This window comes from Ursus arctos, unplaced genomic scaffold (assembly GCF_023065955.2).
Source record: "Ursus arctos isolate Adak ecotype North America unplaced genomic scaffold, UrsArc2.0 scaffold_20, whole genome shotgun sequence".
In the NCBI taxonomy this organism is placed as follows: Eukaryota; Metazoa; Chordata; class Mammalia; order Carnivora; family Ursidae; genus Ursus; species Ursus arctos.
In genome coordinates, this window is record NW_026622875.1 from 50215868 (window position 1) to 50235259 (window position 19392).

General features: G+C 56.4%; 1 protein-coding gene across 1 annotated transcript in view; it reads left to right on the forward strand.

Annotated features, from left to right (window-relative positions):
- The window catches only part of SCN5A (sodium voltage-gated channel alpha subunit 5), a 92760-nt gene that overhangs the window by 17773 nt on the left and 55595 nt on the right, over nt 1-19392 (forward strand). The window contains exons 3-6 of the mRNA XM_057316022.1: nt 904-1021; nt 8337-8427; nt 9701-9829; nt 16310-16401. Of these exons, the coding sequence (XP_057172005.1) occupies nt 904-1021; nt 8337-8427; nt 9701-9829; nt 16310-16401 (430 nt within the window). The remainder of the gene's footprint in view (nt 1-903; nt 1022-8336; nt 8428-9700; nt 9830-16309; nt 16402-19392) is intronic.

The following is a 19392-nucleotide window of genomic DNA, read 5'->3' on the forward strand; positions in this document are numbered from 1 at the left end:
GCTGACCCCTGGCCACACTGCCCCAAGTCCCAAGGGGTGACGCGGGCACCACAGCAGAACTTTTGGTCCTGATATACCCAGTCAGCTTATCTCGTCAGCTCAGATTAAATAGAACTTTGTCTCACTAGCTCCACCTTTGGAGAAGCACAGCCCCAGAGCCATGCCACCTCAGCTGTGCCAGCCTTCGCCTGGGTAGCTGGGATTGCACTGCTGTCCTCAAGCATCTGCACGGGGCTCGGCCTCCAGCACCTGCTGTCCACTCCCATGCCCCATTGTGCTGTGTGGACAGCATCTTCTGGAAGCTTGGGGAAAGGGTCCACCTTGGGCTGCTCAAGATCCACCTGGGGGAGACACTAGGTGATCTCCTCTGGGGTGGGGTAGGGCTGGCCCCTGCCCTGGACCCTGAGACAGGGCCTCAGGGAAAGCTTCTCTCTCCTGGGCTGGGGTCTGTGTTTTCCCATCCCTACTTCTCACCCGTTAGTCGTCTCCACTGACCCAGCTCCCTCATTAGCTCATCATTCCCAGTGGACAGGGAGGGGTCAGAAGGGAGAAGGGGAAGGAGCAGGCAATCAGCCAGGTCCTGGCCTCTGCTGTGAAAACAGTTCGGCTAGGATTATGAGAGTCCCCTTCTTGTTAGGTCTGTCATTTTGAAACTGAACTAAGTCCCACCCAACATGACATTCCCCTAAACTTGACCTTATTCCAGTATAGCCATAGGCAACACCGTGAGGGGCCACTAACCTGCTCTCTCCTTCCCCTCCCCCTCTCTCTTTCCCTCTCTTCCTCCCACCCCACCCCTTAGCCAGAGTTCTAGGACTCAGAGCCAACAACTGCCCCCCAAAATCCTCTCTCCACAGGGGTCTCTCTCCACTGCCCCAACCTAAAGCAGCTCTCTGTTCACAGACCTTCATCGTACTGAATAAAGGCAAGACCATCTTCCGGTTCAGTGCCACCAATGCCTTGTATGTCCTCAGTCCCTTCCACCCTGTCCGGAGAGCGGCTGTGAAGATTCTGGTTCATTCATATCCTTTGCAGTGAGTCCCTGCTGTGTGTCTCCTCTGGGCCTCACGCGGGGGTGGGCAGGGTGTTTGAGGCTGAGAGTGGTGCCAGTCCCTGAGGACTCAAGCAGCACGGTCATCACCTAGTGGCTGGTTTGGAAATGTAGGGCTCTTGGACCCCACCCCAGACCTGAAAAATAAGCATCTACATTTCAACAACACCCCAGGGGATTCTTGGGCACACGAAAGTTTGGGAAACCCTGCTTCTTCAGTTGGGAAACGTCCTAGAAGCCAAGCTACTGAGGATCCCAGAAGACAAGAGGTCTGCCAATGTCCCCTGGCTCTGCTTTGGCTCTGAAGTCCCCTCCTACTGCCTCTCCATCCCCATGCAGGGACCTCAGGCAGGTCACAGGGGCTCAGCCAAGGAGAAACCACTTCCCAGTAAAGAGGCCTCTGGTTTATTCACACGTGGGCATCCTTCGAAGAAGGCAACACTTGCTTTTTGATTAGGTGTTGACAAAATGTTTGCAGTTTCAGAGTTATCTCAAAGAACTCTGGTTAGCGTTAAATTACATAAACCGCAGCCTAAAAAAGCTGCGGGCTGCAGAGGAACGCTCTGGGAGTGCTTCAGTGTATCAGGGGACAGGACTGGCCTTTGGGCCCTAAGGGGGCCTCATCCAGGCCTCGTGGGACGTGGGATGTGGGACTGGGCGCCAGCGCCCAATCACGGCTGTCCTGCGGACTTCAGAAAAGGGGCCCCACAGATGGGGAGGCGGGCAGGCGGGGGTCCGGATGCAGCCGGAGACATCTGCGTCTCACTGTGCCGGCCTGGGCAGCCTTCCTTTGGCTGGCAGCTGGCTGGGCTGTTAATCGAATCAGTGCTGCTGGGCTCTGCAGAGTGATTAGCCGTGGGTGTGGCTGGCTGGCCCGGTAGATCTCCCCAAGGTCTCCCCTCCGTTCCCACTCTGGATGGACCTTTTTCGGAGGCCAAGGCAGAGACCCATTAACCTCTGAGCAGGGCAGGAGGCTTCAGGAAAACAGTTGCCCCGTGAGGAGCTAAGTCACCGAGACAGATGCTGACAGCTCAGGGGCTTTCCTGTCCGGGCAGGGATGAGGGAAGCCCCTTCCTGGCTCCACTTCACCTGTGCCCCAGTGCCCCATCCTCACCCCAGGGGTTAATCGGAGGAGCTCAGTGCCAAATGTGCTCTCTGCATGCAGACACGCTCTCCCCTCCTCCAGCTTGCTCCTGCCTTTCTCCTAGGGTGTGCTAGATGTGTGTGTCCAGGGCAAGTCCCACATGCAGCCACGGCTGTGGCAGCCACAGGGTGGTCTCTAGGGTGGGCAGACACTGAGGGGAGGGGCTCTGTTCAGGGGGCAGCCTGCCATTCATAGTTATGTCTTACTTCGTGAGGCAAGAGTAGTTCTGGATTAAATTTTGAGCCATTCTGCAACTGTTTGTAAACTCCCTGTAGATGCCAGGCACTTTGCCGGGCACCCTGGGTTAATGGAGTTGAACAAGACCCTGTCCTCACCCCCCTGGGAATTTTACAGTTTCCCATAAGACCGATAAGACAGCTACAGGAATAGTTGCCATTCCTGCCAGCGTGTAGGCACAGCCTGGTGAGGACAGCACCGAGGGAGGAGGAAAAGGCCTGCCTCCTCGCTAGCTCGCTAGCTCGCTAGCTCGTAGCTGGTCTTCGCCTCACTCCAAGGGCGTGGCCTCCCTGAAAGCATGCTCGGGCTCCCACCTGGGGCTTCTCCTCCAGGTATCTAACCAACCCAGCACTGTTTGGCAGCCAGGGCAGTCCCCAGGGATGCAGCGGCAGCCCCAGGATTCCTGCAGGGCTCTGGGCTGGGCCGGGGTGGGGGTGGCCAGATGAGGCCCGGGAGGTGGCAGGGGTCCTGGCGTCCCCAGCCTGGCCAGAGAGTCTATTGAGCAGTGGCTGAGGCTGTGCGGTGCTGCTGGTGTCCCCCTCCCAACCCCCTACCCCTGTCCACAACCAACCTTGAGGCCTCAGAGCCGGCCTGTGTCCCCCAGGGCAGCTGCCCCAGGGAGGTGGCTTGCCGTGGTTGAGGCTTTGCAATGGGCTCCCCGGGGCTGCCTCGATACTCAGCTGCCTGGGTTTGGGAACACTCCGCTGGCCCTCAACAGCGCCCCTTAGTGGGCTCGGGGCAGTGGGGGAGAGGACGGGCCTAGATCTGCAGGGTTTGGGAGCAGCCCCTCTGTGCCCTTGATCTTGCCATTCAAAGTGTGGCACACAGACCAGTAGCAGCAGCATCAGGAGGATCTTGTAAGAATTGCCCAATCTTGGGCCCCACCCCAGAACCTGCATTTTCGCAAGGGCCCCGAGATCCAAGCACACACACCCCCCGGCAGTTGTTTCCAGGTGTCGGTCTGTGAGGGTCACCTCAGGCTCACCTGGGTAACTTATTTAAAATGCAGATTCCTGGCCCTTTCCAGACCAGAAGCTCCAGTGTGAAGCCTAGGAATCCACAAGCTCTCCATGTATTTCTTTTTTTCTTAATTGAAATAAAATCCACATACCACACAACTTATTTTGAGACGTACAATGGAGTGGATTTTAGCATATTCCTACGGTGGTGCTACCCTCACCAGTATCTAATTCTGGAACATGTCATCACCCCGAAAAGGAGCCCCGTGCCCCTTAGCAGTCACTACGAATTTGGAATGCATACGGATTTCGTGTTTTGAATAATGAACTTTCACTCTGCTTACATTCTTTTGTATTATGGTGAAAAAAAGCCCACAGAACATAAAATGTACTATCGTGACCATCTTTAAGCGCCCAGTTGAGTGGTGTTTACTATGTGCGTGTTGTCATGCAGCACAGCTCTAGCACTTTTGCAAAACTGAAACTCTGTCCCTGTGGTTGGCTTACATTTTCATATCCATTCGGACACCTACTGAGCCACGCATTGCGCCCTTCTGTGCTCGGCCCTTTGGAAAGGGCCAGGGGGCAAAGTCAAACTGAAGAAGGGGCAGGAGGGCAGCCCCTGCTCTCGAGGAAGGAAACCCGCTCAGTGGTATTGCTGTAGGCCTTCGCAGCCACCTGCGAGCGAGTGCGCTGTAATTCAGCTCAGCTCTGCTCTGTGCGCCACGCTTGTCCTGCATCCCTGAGAAGTGGCCTAAAAAGTAAATATGGGTATGTAGAATTATTTTTTCCAATGTATTTTTGTTATAATTCTGCAGAATGTGTTCTGCCAGGATTAAATAAAAGAAACCAACTGAATTCCCAATTCCACTGCAGTCACATTCAGAGAGGCCTCACGTTCACACCGAGAAGCTTTCTGCCTTCCTGGGTGCACAGGATCTGTTCACAAAATCCTCCCACGTTTCTCTAGCAGATTCAAATGGGCAATCAGACCACATGTTTGTGTGTGTGTGTGTGTGTGTGTGCATGTTCATTGAATGGCACAAATATATGAAAATGCCCCCCACGGCATCCCTTCTGTTTGCAAGGTTTTTTTTTGACTCCTTGGGATCCGAAGACAGGCAGGCCAAGTTTCAGGCATTCCCCACCACTCATGCAGGCAGTCCTTGCTGGCATTTTAATCATGAGGCTGGGAGTGGGTGTTTGGGGACAATGGCACGACAGGATTGAAGATGTTCAGCTGAGCTCAGACCTAGAGAGCTGGCCTTTGCCTCTGCCCACACATGGGGCCAGCTCAGTCATCGGCCTGAAACTGCCAGACAGTGCAAACAGGTGTGCCCCGGGCCAGAGGGCCCTTGACTCATCTCTCTGGTATTGGCTGCCTGCTGGGCGCCATGGGGGACTTGGGGATGCTTGGAGCAGAGTCTCGTGGACTAGAGGCACCTCCAGGCAGGAAGAGACCACACACATACAGGAGTGATGGGGAATATTAGAAGGGCCGTCCTCAGGGTCTGGAGAGCCATGCAGGGTTTCCAGCAGTCAAGTGGCCCAGGGTCTAGAGTTTGCTGTACTTCACCCTAACCCATTGCCATGTCTTGAAAAGCCAGAACCCAGGCAGGCAGCTCCTGTCATTCCCCACCGTGGACCCAGGCACTGGCTGGCAGCACTAGAAGGGCTGTCTTCTCTGGCTCTTCCCTAAGGCTTGATGCCAGAGTTCAGCTCACCTGAACTCCAGCCGAGTCTTTTGGTCCGAGGCAACCTGTACACACTGCTGTTCTCTGCCCAGGGGCCTTTCATTCATTCTAGTGAGAACAGTGAGAGGGTTCTCCCCAGTCAGCCCACCTTGCTTCCCTGTGACCAGCTGCACTGATGGATTGCCAAAGGAACCCTGCCCAGCCTTGGGTGCCTGTCTAAATGCCTCCTCCAGGAAGCCTTCCTGCCCAGTCAGAGGCAGGTCTGGTTTCTCATAATGTCCCATCTTGGAGCTGTTCAGATGCCTCCCTGTCTCCCACACATGGCCAGGCACAGATGCTCCTTAGGTTTGTTCTTAAAAATGACAAACAATTTCATTCCCCCCCGGGTGGCAGTCCGTGCACACTTTACAAAGCACACGTCACTCATTGGTTCTCTGCCCTGTGAATGGCAGAGGCCAGGTATGGGGTAACATTCCCCCTGAAGCAGTGTGACTTGCCCCAGCCCTTCAGTCTGGAGGCAGCGGGACGGCCCCTTGGTGTCATCATGCAGAGACCGTGCAGGGACAGGGCTCAGAGTAGGGGGCCTGCGCTGGGCCAGCCGGGGCTCAGAGCTGGGCTGTGCCATTGACCAGCTTTGTACCGAGAGCCTGTGGCCGCTGCAACAAATTGCCACAAACGTAGTGGTTTAAAACAACAAAAATGTGTCATTACACAGTTCTGGAGGTCAGAAGTCCAAGAAAGTCTCACTGAGCTAAAACAGGTGTCAGCGGGGCTGTGCTCCTCTCTGGAAGCACTCTGTGCCTAGTGTTCCCCAGTTTCTAGAGGCTGTGTGGACTCCTTGGCTTGTGGCACCCCCATGTGCAAAGTCAGCCACCGCTGGTGGAATTTTTCCCGCAGGCATCGCCCTGATGCCAGCCCTCCTGCCTCCCTCTTTCACTTAGAAGGACCCTGTGCTGACATTGGGCCCACCTGGACAATCCGAGGTGATCTCCCATCTCAAGATCCTTAACTTAATCACATCCACAAATCCCTTTTGCCATATAAGTTAACATTTGTGTTTGTCAGGGATTAGGATGTGGTTGTCCGGGGGTGCGGAGGGAGGGCTGTTATTCTACCTGCTGTAGTAACCTCCAGCCTGACCTTGCGCCTCAGTGTCCTCGTGTGCAAAATGGAGACAAGGTTCCCCCCGCCCCCGCCAGGGTTGTTGGGAGAATCGAATTAGTTAATGGTTACAGAGAGCAGAGCCTGGCACCTAGGAAGGGCTCAATAAATATTTGCTCTTAGGGTCATTACTTTCATATTTCAGGAATCACCTGGGATCCCCGGTAGTGGATCTGGGAGGGGGGTTGAATAAAGCTGGTTGAGGGGCAAGTTAACTGTCTGCCCAGTAAGGACAGCCTTGGCGCAGAGCCTGGGTGTGGGGAACATGTGCGTGTGTAGGGGAGAAGGGAGAAGGCTCGGCCATGGGGACCTGCCCACAGGCAGAGGGATGGGCAGCTCTCCAGCGGGGGGACACCCCCTTCCCGCTACACCCTGTGCCTGGAGAGGTGGGGCAGCTCTCAAGCTGAGGGACGCCACCACCCCCCCAACAACCCCCTTCCACCCCTCCCTCCCCCGCCTCCTGCCACACCCTATGCCTGAAGAGATGTCCTCCCACTAGGGAGGAATCAGGACTTCCTGGAGCCGTGGCCTCTGAGCTGAACAGCTCTGCTTTAACTGAGGGAGGTTCCCAAAGCCTGATCCTCTTCATCTTAGGTGAGAAATTGGAGAATTCATTATAAACTGGGGGTGGGGCTTGGCAGGCTATTTTCTATCCCCTCTATTCCCTGGAAGGAGGACTGGAAGCGTGGAGGGCACCTAGAGTCTCTGAGAGGCCTCACTCCCCTCCCCCCCCCCCCCCCCCCCCCCCAGCTAGGGCAGCACCGCACTCTGCCAGAAGTCAGCACCCCAGCTCAGCCGTCTCCAGGCTGACTGCACTGGTCTCCAGCTCAGACCTGAGGCCGGGCCAGGCCTTGGAAAACGGTGGAGCTCTGCTAGGGAGGAAAGAGGCAGGCCCCTAGGGCTCAATGACTTCAGCTCCCTGGCAGCCAGAGGGAATCTCAGGCGGGCAGCTGCTGTGCACAGGGCTGGGGCCGGGGCCACATCGTGAGCCTGGGGGCAGCCGCAGGGAGCAGGAAGCCCAGCCTTGTGAGCCTCTCTTCTCGGGAGAGCAGCGGAGTGTCCCGGTCTCTACATGGCCTGGAGTCTGCCCCTTACTCCTCTGTAGGTCTTGCAGAGGTGAGAGGCCGCTTGGGTTAGTCAGAGCTTCATCCGGCTTGAAGCAGCAGAGAAGTAGCCGGACAGTCAGGGATGAGCCAAGGCCTGGGGCCCAGAAGGATGCCCAAGTCGCAGTCCCAACATCCGAAGAGCTCCCCTTCTGGTGGGGATCAGATGGGCATTACCGCTTAGGGAGCAGGGGCACACTTAAAGAGAGATGTCCCATGCGCTGGGGGTGCAGTCCCCTAGGAGTCAAAGCAGGAGGCTCTGAGGGGGTGCTTCTACTCAGAAGGGGTGCTCCAGCTCAGAGGAGCACTCCTTCTCAAGGCGGTGGGGGCAGGGTGCTCCAGCTCAGAGCGTGTGCACCGGCTGCGGAGTTTCTTAAGGAAGGTGAGGAGAGCACTGGATGGAGGACGTGCGAAGGGCAGCAAGCCGTTCGAGAAGCCATCGCCTGCGTCCTCCGGGTCCGTGCGTCCTGACAAGGTATATAAGTTCAGACAGCAGAACACTCCTTCAGAGAAGTCCTAGACCAAAGGTGAAAAGCCTTCGGGAAAGTAGGGGAGAGACCTGGGAGCCCCGTTGCCAGGGCTTTCCTCTCCCCACGGCAAGCGGCCCCCGAGGAGCAGTTTCTACATCCCATCTCCTCTCATGGGGCTAAGAACAGCACTCCCACGCGGCTGTGGGTAAAAACCTCTGTGGTCTGGGGGGTCTTCCTCCCTGCCCTCCAGGATGGACCCTACGTGGAACTGTGCTAATGGTGCGATGTCAGCTGTCTGGTCCCCAAAGGGGCTGCAGAGCAGGGTGGGTGTCCGGCCGCAGTGCCGGGGAGGGGAGAGGTTGGCAGGGACTGGGCACGGCCCCAGGGTGTCCGCCGGGGGCCCCCGCCTCCCTGACCTGGAAGCGCAGGCGTGGCCGTGACAGCTGCAAGGGCGGGAGCCTCGGGCCGCAGTGGCCTGGCCGCCCGCTGCACCGGGCTTTCCTTGACCTCCGCGCCACGCTATTCAGCATGCTCATTATGTGCACCATCCTGACCAACTGCGTGTTCATGGCCCAGCACGAGCCTCCTCCCTGGACCAAGTACGTCGAGTGAGTATCTTCAGGGCCCTGCAGCCGGCCCCTCCCTCCCTTCCTCTCCATTCCATACGGGAGCCCTGCAGGCACCCCAGAAGTCAGCGGCGGCACTCACCCGCCTAGAGGGTCCGCGGCCCAGCCCCTTCCCTCTCTGGCCACTCCTGGGCCTGCCGGCTTCTTGCCTTGAGCAGTGTCCTCAAGGAGGAGGAAGCTCTCCAGGCGGGCAAAGTGGGAGATTCCTTCCTGACCCTCCTCAGGAGCACTGAGCACATTGAGGAAGGCTCTGAAATAAAATCCTGATAATTTATCGAGCACGTAGTGTGTGCCAGGCGCCTGGGTAACGGTCAGCTTCCTCTCCTTTGCCCTCGAGCAGCCCAATAGAGTGGGGACAGCCACCATCCCACTTTGACAGACAAGATGCTGGAAATTGGAGGGCTTGGCCAGGGGGTGTGGCAGCCAGGCAAGGCCCAGGGCTGTCCCCACTTCGCTACTATCTCTGCTGCCTCTTGGAACCATTTGCTTCATTTCAGAAAACTGCTTCCGGTCCATCCTTCTCAAATGAAAGTACCTTACCCAAAAGTTTTAAACAGACCCGATAGGCCTTGGGGCGCTTGGTGCCTGTTTTCAGGGAACCAACAGAATGTCAGGGACAGCCTCTCTTACCAAAGTGGCTTGCCTTGTGGCTCTCTGTGTTCACCCAGGACCCGCAGCATCATCAGTGCCACGGGGATGTGGGGAGCAGCCCGTGGGCCACGGTCGGCATCTAGGCATCAGGATTCTTCAGGCCACCCCACCCGGCCTCAGGCGTTAGAACCTTAGCCCCCTTTCTGAGCACAAGGTCGACAGCCTGTAGGTAGTTGGGAATGGACCATGCTCCTGTCACTAGCTGCTGAGGACCCACCAGCAGGGGTGAGGGAGTGACATGATCTGAGTGTCCTTACAGGGTAGACCCAGTGGCCACCATATGCCCCTGTCCATGGCCCCCAAGGCTGGGGTGAGGAGATAAGTCGAGGGTCTCCTTACACCAAGACAAATAAGAGGAAAAATGTAAAGTTCAGAGGGGCACAAGGCGGAGGCTCAGCAATGCTGAGTAAACACGTGCAAAGATGCAGTAACTAGTCCACTGTTTGGCCCAAGTCTCCAGCTGCACCATGGAGCATGGCCGAGGTCTGGTCTGAGGACTTAAGAGCGGAGCTGTACAAGGCTCATGCATGCATGTGAGGAACCCGGCCAGCCTGGCCTGCAGGCTGCAGCCCCCCTAAGAAAACTTGCGGGTCTCTCCTCCCAGGTATACCTTCACTGCCATTTACACCTTTGAGTCTCTGGTCAAGATTCTGGCTCGAGGCTTCTGCCTGCATGCGTTCACCTTCCTCCGGGACCCATGGAACTGGCTAGACTTCAGTGTGATTGTCATGGCGTAAGTACCTTGCTGTCTGCGCCGTCCTGTGCCACACCAGGCCAGAGTCAGGGACCCGGGCATCATCCCTGGCCCTGAGCCCCCAGGCCCTCTCGCCCCCCCGCTGCAGTCTGCGGGCTGCTCTGCAAGCGGCTGTGGAACAGTGCGCCTTACTGCTCTGGCAAGAGAGGGACAGGATGGAGGCCCCCAGCTCCTCCTGCTGGCCCATGGCGGTCAGGCCCACTGGCTCAGCTCTGGCCCTGTGGCAGCCCTGTGCTCCAGGGACATCATTAAGATTCTGGCTTAGCGTCCTCTGCCCTTTCCACTGCGGGAAACCAGTGTTACAGCCCCAAACCTCCGGACCACTGTGAACAGTGACCTGGATTCCAAGGTGATTAAGAACGAATCAGCAGGAAAGAGAAGAAGCCTGGAGAAGTGACCGGGCAGCCCCAGGAGCCCATGCCAGGCACACCAGCACGTCTGCTCTCTCCCCTCACAGGCTCCACAGCGGCACATTCTAAGGCACGCGGTCGCTGAAGTGATCCAGCAAGGCATCCTGGACAGGGTGGTATCCTGGATGGGGATTCCTTGTCCCCATTTTACAGATAACAAAACAGATGCCAAGGACACAAAGGAGCCTGCCAGAGTGTGAATGTGAATATCCCTGGCCTGCTGCCATGCAGGCTGGGGCCCCGGTTCCTTGTCTAAAAAGAGATCCTCACTGAGGTTGGGTTGAGGCATTCCCCTCTGGATGTGTCCGCAATAGATGCTGTGTTCTGGTGGCGGCAACTGATCAGGGTGGGCCTCATGTGCAGGCCTTTCTGGAAGCCTGATGTGTGTGCAGGGCTGGGCACCACACCTTGGCAGGGAGCAGAGCTGGTGAGGGCAATACTTCTGCCCTTGCAGAGCCTCCGCTGCCTGACTTGTGGAAGGACAGTGTTGGTCTAAGTGGTATCAGAGGTTCAGTTCAATGCCCGCTTTCTAGGATTCTCAGATTCACTGAATCCACCTGTTCGTGCGTGACGAGGTCTGCTTCACCCCAGACATGAGCAGCCCTAGCTGTGAGCTCAGCCATGCTGTGGGGAAGAGAGGGAGAGCGGGCAGCCAGACTGTGCTTTCCAGCTAGGTAGAGTCTGGTGGTTAGAAAATGCATCAGGACCTCTGTTTCTAGGTGCACTGCTTATGAGAGCTGAGTCCAGCCCACCGTTTTACAGGTGGGGAAACTGAGGCTGTGAGAGATGCTGCCACTTGTCCAAAGCCAGTGTAGACTTAGGCCTGGGAGAGCTGAGTGAGCAAGGGAGAGTGTAGCGGGAGAGAAGGCAGAGTGGTGGGGGACAGCCTTATGGCTTTGCAGGACGTGGTGAGAGCCCAGGGTGACGGGAGCCACCGGCGGTCAAGAGGCAGGGAGTAACGTGACCTGAGCTATATATTGTAAGTTAGCCCAGCAACTGGGGGGCTATTTTAGTAGCCAGGAGAGAGATGGTGGCGGGGACCAGGGTTTAAGTAGAGAGCTGAGGGACATGGTCCAATTCAGGGTGTACTTTGAGGGTAGGGCTGACAGAAGACCCCCAAGGTGGGTTTGGCTTGAGCAGCTGGGTGAACAGGGTTACCGTTTGTTAAAATGGAGGATAAAGGGAGGAGCTGGCTGAGGGAGGGAGGGGATCAAGAGTCTAGATTGGAATGCATGAAGTTTGAAGGCATCCCGGGTGAGATACGGAACAGGCAACTAGATATTCCAGTCTGGAGTTCAGGAAAGAAGTCCGAGGTACAGATATATATTTAGAAGCCATCAGGGCGCAGATGAGACTTGCAGCCGGGAGACCGGATGAATGAATCATCTAGAGTGCGCGTGGCCAGAGAAGGGACGGCGCCTGGGGACTGTACCACGATTGCTCCAACATCTCGAGGTCAGGAAAGAAGGGGTGAGGCAAGGAGCCTGGAGGGCACCACCATGGAGGGTGGAGGAAAACCTGGATGGAGGACTGTCCCAAAAGCCAGCTGAGGAGCACGACTCCACTTGAAAGATGCCCTGAGGAGGCTGAAGAAATCCAAGGCATAGACCATGGCAGTCTGCGATGTGACACCGCCGATGACCGTGATGCCACTGATGACCGTGACACCACTGATTGCGTTGACCAGACATGGGGGGACAGACACCTGATTAAACAAAGCTCAAGAGACTGGGGCAAGTATAGACATGCACTTTGTGGGGTTAGCTGTAAACAGGACTGAAAATAGGATGCTGGGGGTGGGGAAGATGGGCAGAGCAGCACCGTTAAAGAAGGGAGATGTCTTTGTAAGGGGATATGATCCAGGCGAGAAGGGCAGCCTGATGATGGAGGGGGGTGGGTTGCAGGAGAAAAGCCTTTGAACTGACCTGAGGGCTGGGAATCTAGGACCCATGTGGAGCGTTGGTCTTCAGAGCAGGGGAGGCAGAATTTCAGGTGGGTTGGGAGAGTCGGTGATGAGAGAAGAGAATTTCTCTTCTGATTGCTCCTATTTTCTCCATGGTAAGAAGTGGAATCATCAACTGAGAACACGGAGTGGGGAGGCATGTCTGAGGCTTGAGGAGAGAAGGAGACCTTTCTAAGCAGAGCCAGGACATTGTGCTGACTTCGGAAGGGGGCAGGATTGTGATGCCAGGCCCAGGCTCCACAGTGCCTACAGGAGGGGAGCAGTGACCCTTGGGCCCCTGGGGGCCTGGTGTCACAGGAAGGGGGCTTCGGCAGAACAGGACACGGTGTCCGCCTGTGTCTTTCCTACCTTCCTGCTGGAGCCCGAGCAGGACTGCGTCACAGCAGCGATGCTCCCAGACCCTGGGTCCCTTGCATAACAGTAGGAGCCAGGCTTTGGCCTGTCTTCAGCCCATGTCTCTGGGAGATGCTCTGAATGACCTCAGGCCCTTAGTGAGTCCTACCGTCTTATCCCATGAGAGAAGCTCCATCTCAATCCCCACGGGACCGCACAGGGAACTGCTTCTTCCACTTGGGATCACAGAGCAGCTGTGCCACCCTCAGAGGTGTGCCTGCCTTCACTCTGTACCAGAACCAGGGGTGACAAAGCAGAACAGAGCCTCAGAGGCCAGCAGACTGTTTCCAAGTTCCTGAGCATCTCACGGAAACGGCACTCACTTCCCCTGGGGCCACATGGACCCACTGGAATGTCGGGTTTTTGCTGTGGGCTGGATTGGCCTGGGTTTTTGCTGTGGGCTGGATTGGCCTGGCGGCTTTGACTGGCACTGGCCCTGCCTTATGAAAACAATGCTGCCCTGGTAATGTAGTGAGACTCATCCTTCTATAGTCAAAATGGCTCCATAACGGGGGAGGGGGGGAATCCTAGAATAATCGAAGGAGCCTCGGGTGGCAGAAATGGTCAATTCACTGAAAGTCCCCATCCTCCATTTTCCAGCTGGGGAACTGAGGCTCCGAGAGAGCCTACCACTTGCCCAAATTTGTAGAATGAATCAGCAGCAGTGCTGAAGCTAAAACAGGTCTCCTTACTTGAGAGGCACCCCAGGTCTGATGTTTCCACCTGATCCCCCACCCGCTCAATGTAGAGGTTGTAGGAGGGTCCGGGTTGCCAGGAGGGCTGCCAGGCAACCCTCCAGCCAGAGTTCTTCCCGGGGCCCCTCCCGGCTGGGCATTACCTGCCCATGAACACAGCCACAGCCTCCCACCTCCTGGGGTTGTTATGGAAACCGAACCTGGAGGGGAAGGGAGGGAGGGCAGAGAGGAGAGGGTGGACTTTACCTCTGCCCAGCAGCCCAGGAGGGGCCATCTGCATTGAATAGGGTGGCATAGGAAGATGGGGGTGGAGCAGGAGGAGGTCTGCCCTTCCTCTGGGGTCCTCCGCTTCCAAAAGGGCTTCCCTCTGCCCTGGGGCTGGTGTGATGGATAGAATGCTCCCTCACCAGCCTCTGCTCTTTCCGTGTCCAGGCCCAGGATGCACCACCCCAGCTGTCTGCCCTTGCCTGGCTGCTTGGCCAGAGTAGAATGAGCAGAACGGCTTGGGGGAATGACAGGGGCAGAGCTCTAACCCCAACCCGGCCACTGCTGAAGCTGGCCCTTTGCCAGATACAGGGTCTTTGACCACACATCCCTGGAGCCCCAAGAGAGGCCTCATTAAGGGTCTAGGGCCCCCACATGGAAAGCAGCCATACCGGAGACTCTGAATCAAGTAAAAGGGCAGCAGCCCCCATGTCACAGACATGGTCACAGACACACAGAGCCCTCACCCAGCCCTGCATCTCCCCTTCAAGACTTCCTTCTCCTCAGCATTGCTCTCCCACACGTGTCCTGACCTCACACACGACCACCAGCCTGCCCCCGTTCTCAGCCATTCAGCTGGCCTTGCAAGCCTGCTGGGAGCACACACCTTGGGATCTTGGCTTCTCTGTGCAGAACAGCAGCTGCCGAGGAGGCGGACCATGAATGGAGGGCAAGCCTGAGGGTGTGGGAAGGCGAGTTCTACACTGGGACAGGCAGAGACAGGCAGAGAATCCAAGCTTCAGACAAGCAGGGCTTCCCTGGAGACTCGAGGGGATAGACAGGGTCTGGGAGGGGCAAGAGCAGAGAAGCAAGAACAGTTGGTTCCCTCTGATCTGCACAGTGCTCCACTCACTCCCTGTGACCAGAAGAGACAATCTTGGAACCAGAGTCCTGAGTAAGAAAAACTGTTGTCCCAGGCCACACTTATTTGTCTGGCAGCAGGAAATGGGGCCCAGAGCCACCAGCAGGCTGAACCCATGGCTTTTGTGTGATGGCAACATCAGCAATGTTCTGGGCGAAACCTGAAAGTCCTGTGGCAGCACCGTATCTAGATGGAAAGTAAAGCCTGAAAGAAGAATGTGGGACAGAGGTTTGAGGATCTGAGTCATCCCAGAGGGTGGAATAGCCATTAAAAGTAGAGAGGGAGCTTGGACCAAATTAATAGGTCTATATGGGCCAAAGTAAGGGAGGTGATTTCCACTCCCCCTCGGAAGTTTACAAGCTGAAGCAAGTCCAAGGAAAGGAACGGAAACCACACCACAAAAAAGATTTGGTGTAGCCAGAAGAAAAGCTCTGAGAATGTGTCTGCTGGCTTCTGATCTCTGAAGGGATGTGGTAAGGAGGGAGCAGGCATGGTCTACAGGGCCGCGTGAAGATGGAAGGGCCCCAGGAGTGGGCATAGAGGAATCTGGTGTCAACCCAGTGTCAGAGCTGGACAAAGCAGAACCTGGCTGATTCCAGGACACTTGGCATATCCTACCAAGTCCTTCTCTGTGGATACCCATAGCTTGAAAGCAGATTCAGAAGCTCTGAGCAGAATGGAAGGGCCTGGAGGTCCAGACTAACCGGCAGAGTGAGTCCAGCTGCACGATCAGCCCACCCTTGGCACTTATCCGGCTTCATTGGTCTGCCGGCCTGGGTCTGATGTCACTCAGACACCAGGTCCGACACACTTGGTTAAAAATCAGACATCCTGAGTCCACCATCCTTTGTTAAACATCAGACGCCTTCGCTTAAATGTCAGATACGCTGGATGTGAAATCTTTGGTTAAATATCACAAGTCACTTGCCACTGTCCCGATGGTCCTGGTCACGCACTGTCCACCCAGCTCTTCGACAGCCTGCTCACGTGGTCCATCCACGCACATCCTCACACTTGCTTGGGCAGTCCCCTGCGCCCCAGAGACCAACTCCTTCCTCCTGTGCCTGTGAAGACCATAGATGGATGACTGTCCGAGTTGTAGGTTGAAACGGCTCAGCCACTCAGTCCTGCTGAGCGTAACTCAGGCCCAAGCAGACCCAGAAGGCTGCTCATTCCTGAGGTCCCTCCTCCTGTGAAGCCCCAGGCCTTCCTTGGGGGTCTCCAGAGGTCTGGGGATGAGACTGAGGGGGACTCGGCCCTCAGAGACCCAGCTACGACGCCGTGAGGATCTCAACCAGGGCTTGAGGGTCCACAGATCGGGACAGCCAGGCACAAGCTGATCACAGACGACAGAAGATGCAGAACAAAGCTGGGACCAGAATCCGCCTTGGCTCCTCTGTCACCCGACCATCAGGAACACCTCGCTGAGAGATCCACCTCCCGTGTGGGGGCTTCCTGTGTGGACACCCCTAAGTCATCTCGCCAAGGGCCTGGTGTCAGGAGGGTGGAGAGGTGGAAGAGAACCTGAGGGAGCCCTGGGCCATCCGCAGCCCTCCCTGTGGGAGGGGGAGAAGGGAGTGGGGGGTCGGGGAGGGCAGGCTGAGGTGCTGCTTTGTAATTCCCAATAACTATGGTTTGATTCTGCAGGTATGTATCAGAAAATATAAAACTAGGCAATTTGTCGGCTCTTCGAACTTTCAGAGTCCTGAGAGCTCTAAAAACTATTTCAGTTATCCCAGGTAAGATGCCCAGATTTGCCTCTCAGATCTCAGCTACAAGTGACTCTCTCTCTGTCTCCCCCCCCCACCCCCAACCGTGTGTCTCCTACTGGCGTGTTGTCACTGTCTCGTGTGTGACTTTCCCTTGTTACAGATACACAACTGAATTTGTGGACCTGGGCAATGTCTCAGCTTTACGTACCTTCCGAGTCCTCCGGGCCCTGAAAACTATATCGGTCATTTCAGGTGAAAAATCAGGTTAAACGCCAAGGCTGGAGGGACACACTCAGGCCTTCCCAGCCACCTGGGCCCAAGGCGACCCTTGGGAAGGCCCCTCCGAATGTGCCTGTCACCAGAATACCTTTCCCAGAGCTCGGCTGTGGGGGCTGTTGGCGGCAGACAGGGCTGTCCCCCTCAAAGCCTCACGAGGGGCCTTGGGCTGACCCCCAGCAAAGCCCACCCTCACAGATGCCGGGGGGCACACAGCTCCTATGGCAGGTCCTGGATTGAACCCAAATTCTTCCCAAGATGGTGAGGTCCTTCCCGAACTGAACTCAGCGCTTTGAATAGCTGAAAGCTTGTATGTGAATTGCTTCGGCCAGAAACATCATCTTCCGATAAGGAAACCAAAGAACTGAGTTTGAGGGAAACCACATGCACGCGCACACACCCAGAATAAAAAAGGGAAACTCGGGCTGAGTGCCCAGTCCCTGCGTTGTGCCCCCTCTGGTGACAAAAGCACAGCCGCCCCCGCAGCCTCCTTTCGTGAAACAGAGTGTACTCTGTGGACAGGTGTCATCGGGCCTTGGCGTCTACCAGCCCTCGCTGCATGGCACGGTAGAGGCGTAGCAGACCGTGCATGGTAGCCGCAGGGAGCAATTCTCCTTGACAGATGTTGGCAATTGCACCTGGGAAATCTAAGCCCGGACCAAAGCCGGCCTACCCCGTGCATCCAGGAAAGCTCTCAAAAGGCTTATGATGATTTCACAGCCCACAGGGCAGTGCCCAGAGGTTCCTTCCAGAGGCTTTTCTGAATGCAGCCACACTCAGAATTGGTGAAGGCACTGCTTTCAAGAAGGCAGCTGGAGACAGGTTGTACTGCGCCGATCCGGGGAGGTGTCAGAGCTGAGGGAAGAATTAAGTGAAGCAGGTGGTTGCATCCACTCCCGATTTGGAAAGCCATAGGTCCTGGACCCTTGATCTCCAGCTAGCTGTTGCTGCCCCCAGGAAGGCAGGGACCCCGCTCTGAGCTCCTTGGAGGAGTTCAGACTCTCCTTTGGTGGGGTTAATTATCTTATAAGAGGACCCCCCACCCACTTATGCTATGTTCAAACTGCATCTGAGAATGTACCTCCTGGCCTCTGCCCCATAGGATGTGCTCCTCACAAGTGGCCCAGACCCCTGCTAAGAGAGAGTGGCAAGTGGGCCAGTCTGCCCCCAGTGCACAGAGTCACCTCCATTGAGACAGGCATTGTCATTGGCCTGAGTGCACACATACATGCTTAGAAGCCTCAGGGTCTGTCCTCTAGGGTCCGAGGGACAACCTCACATCATCCACCCACAAGATTAGAGAAGCACACTGACCACAGCAGTTGAGAAAAGGCATGTTCCAGTCTGTTTATAAGAAAGGCTAGCAAAGGAAAATATTTCTCAGTCCTGGAGTAAAGGAGGAAGCCTGCCAGCCTCAACCCAGGCCCACTGGATGTCTTCAAAGCTGCCAGCAACCCAGTGAGGAAGCAGACAGCAGCCCCTGAAAGTGGTCATTAGAACAATGCTGTGGTCCGCATTATGGAAGTCTCCTTGGAGGAGGTGATTCCTGAGCTGAGGTTTAAAGAGTCTTGGCCCTCTCCAGAACTCAGTCTCCTCTCCCACAAAATGGGAATGAAATTGGAATGGCTGGTTTCCAAGGGCTCTTCACCCAGCCTGTTAGAACTTCAGAGGCAGGAGAGTTTCCCAATTGATGCCCAGACCTTTCCCTACTTGGGTCATTTCAGAAAGAATCCTGTTACTTCATTGGACTTATTCTTGCTGGATGTGAACTCTGTCATCAATATGAGAAATATTTAAGGACTGGATCTGTGCTCATCAGCTGATTGTCCCCACGGACACTATGTCCACAGACCAGGAAGTGGTTTGCTGGGCCTTGAACTGGATGCTCTAGGCCAAAGATACTTTAGACTAATAGTTGATGCAGAGTCTGTTGCCCACCACCTCTTGCCCTGTGCTCCCTGCCACATACGGGAGTGTGTGTGCAGAGTGTGCTCACTGAGGGGGTCCTAGAACCTCTGCTAGAGGTGAGGCGCACTGGGCTACAGAATGGGGATCCCACCGCCACCACCACTCCAGGCCCAGACCCCTGCAAGGTCCACGCCTGCCCAGGGCAGTTGCCAACATCTGCCAGGACGATTTCCACTGAGCACGCTGAGTGCCTCTGAGCTGCGGGCAGGCAGCAGCGCTGGTAGCACAGTGGGAGGACTTTCTACCCCCTCCCATGGTTGCCCATCGCTGCCTCCCTGTCTCGAGGTCATGGGCATGGCAGCTGTGGGCACAGCCACCATGGGTGCTCCTAACACATTAACCGGCTGGACGATGGATGGATGGATGGATGGAGCTTCATCTGAGATCTGGCCGCTTTGATCGGGGATGGGGAGTGGGGGCGGGAGGCAGGGCTCTGCTGCTGGCAGAGAAGCCCCCTCTCTCCCAATGCTCTGCTCAGACTTGTAGGACAGTAGCTCGGTGTCAGACCAACGGCGTCTACACGTGCTGTGCTGTCACTTCGCTGTGTGGTGCTGGCTTCTGCAGGGAGCTGGGCCGTGCGACTAACACATCACGGCCTCTTGGCTTTCGGGAATGGGGTGGAAGGGGATGGGTCCCGGAGGGGCAGGGCAGAGGAGGAAAATGCAAAATAGGTCAACCCTTCCCTGCCCTTGAAGATTTTCCAAAAGTGGGGCCCTAGCCAGAACAGACCCTTTAGGACATTACCCACCATGACCTTGCCAGACCTCCTAATAGTCCCCCCAGTCCCCCAAGCACACACCACATTCCTCTACCAGGCATGGCTTGTGTCTCCCCTTCTCAAGGATCAAGACAGACGCCCTTCCATTGCCCTGGAATGGGCCTGGACCTTCACCTGCCCCCACCTCAGGATTGCTCACCTGGCCCAGCACCCCCGCAGGCCTGGCCCCCACCCAGTGGAGCGGGGATCATGGGGCCTGTGGGTGACCCCCTGCTCGTTCT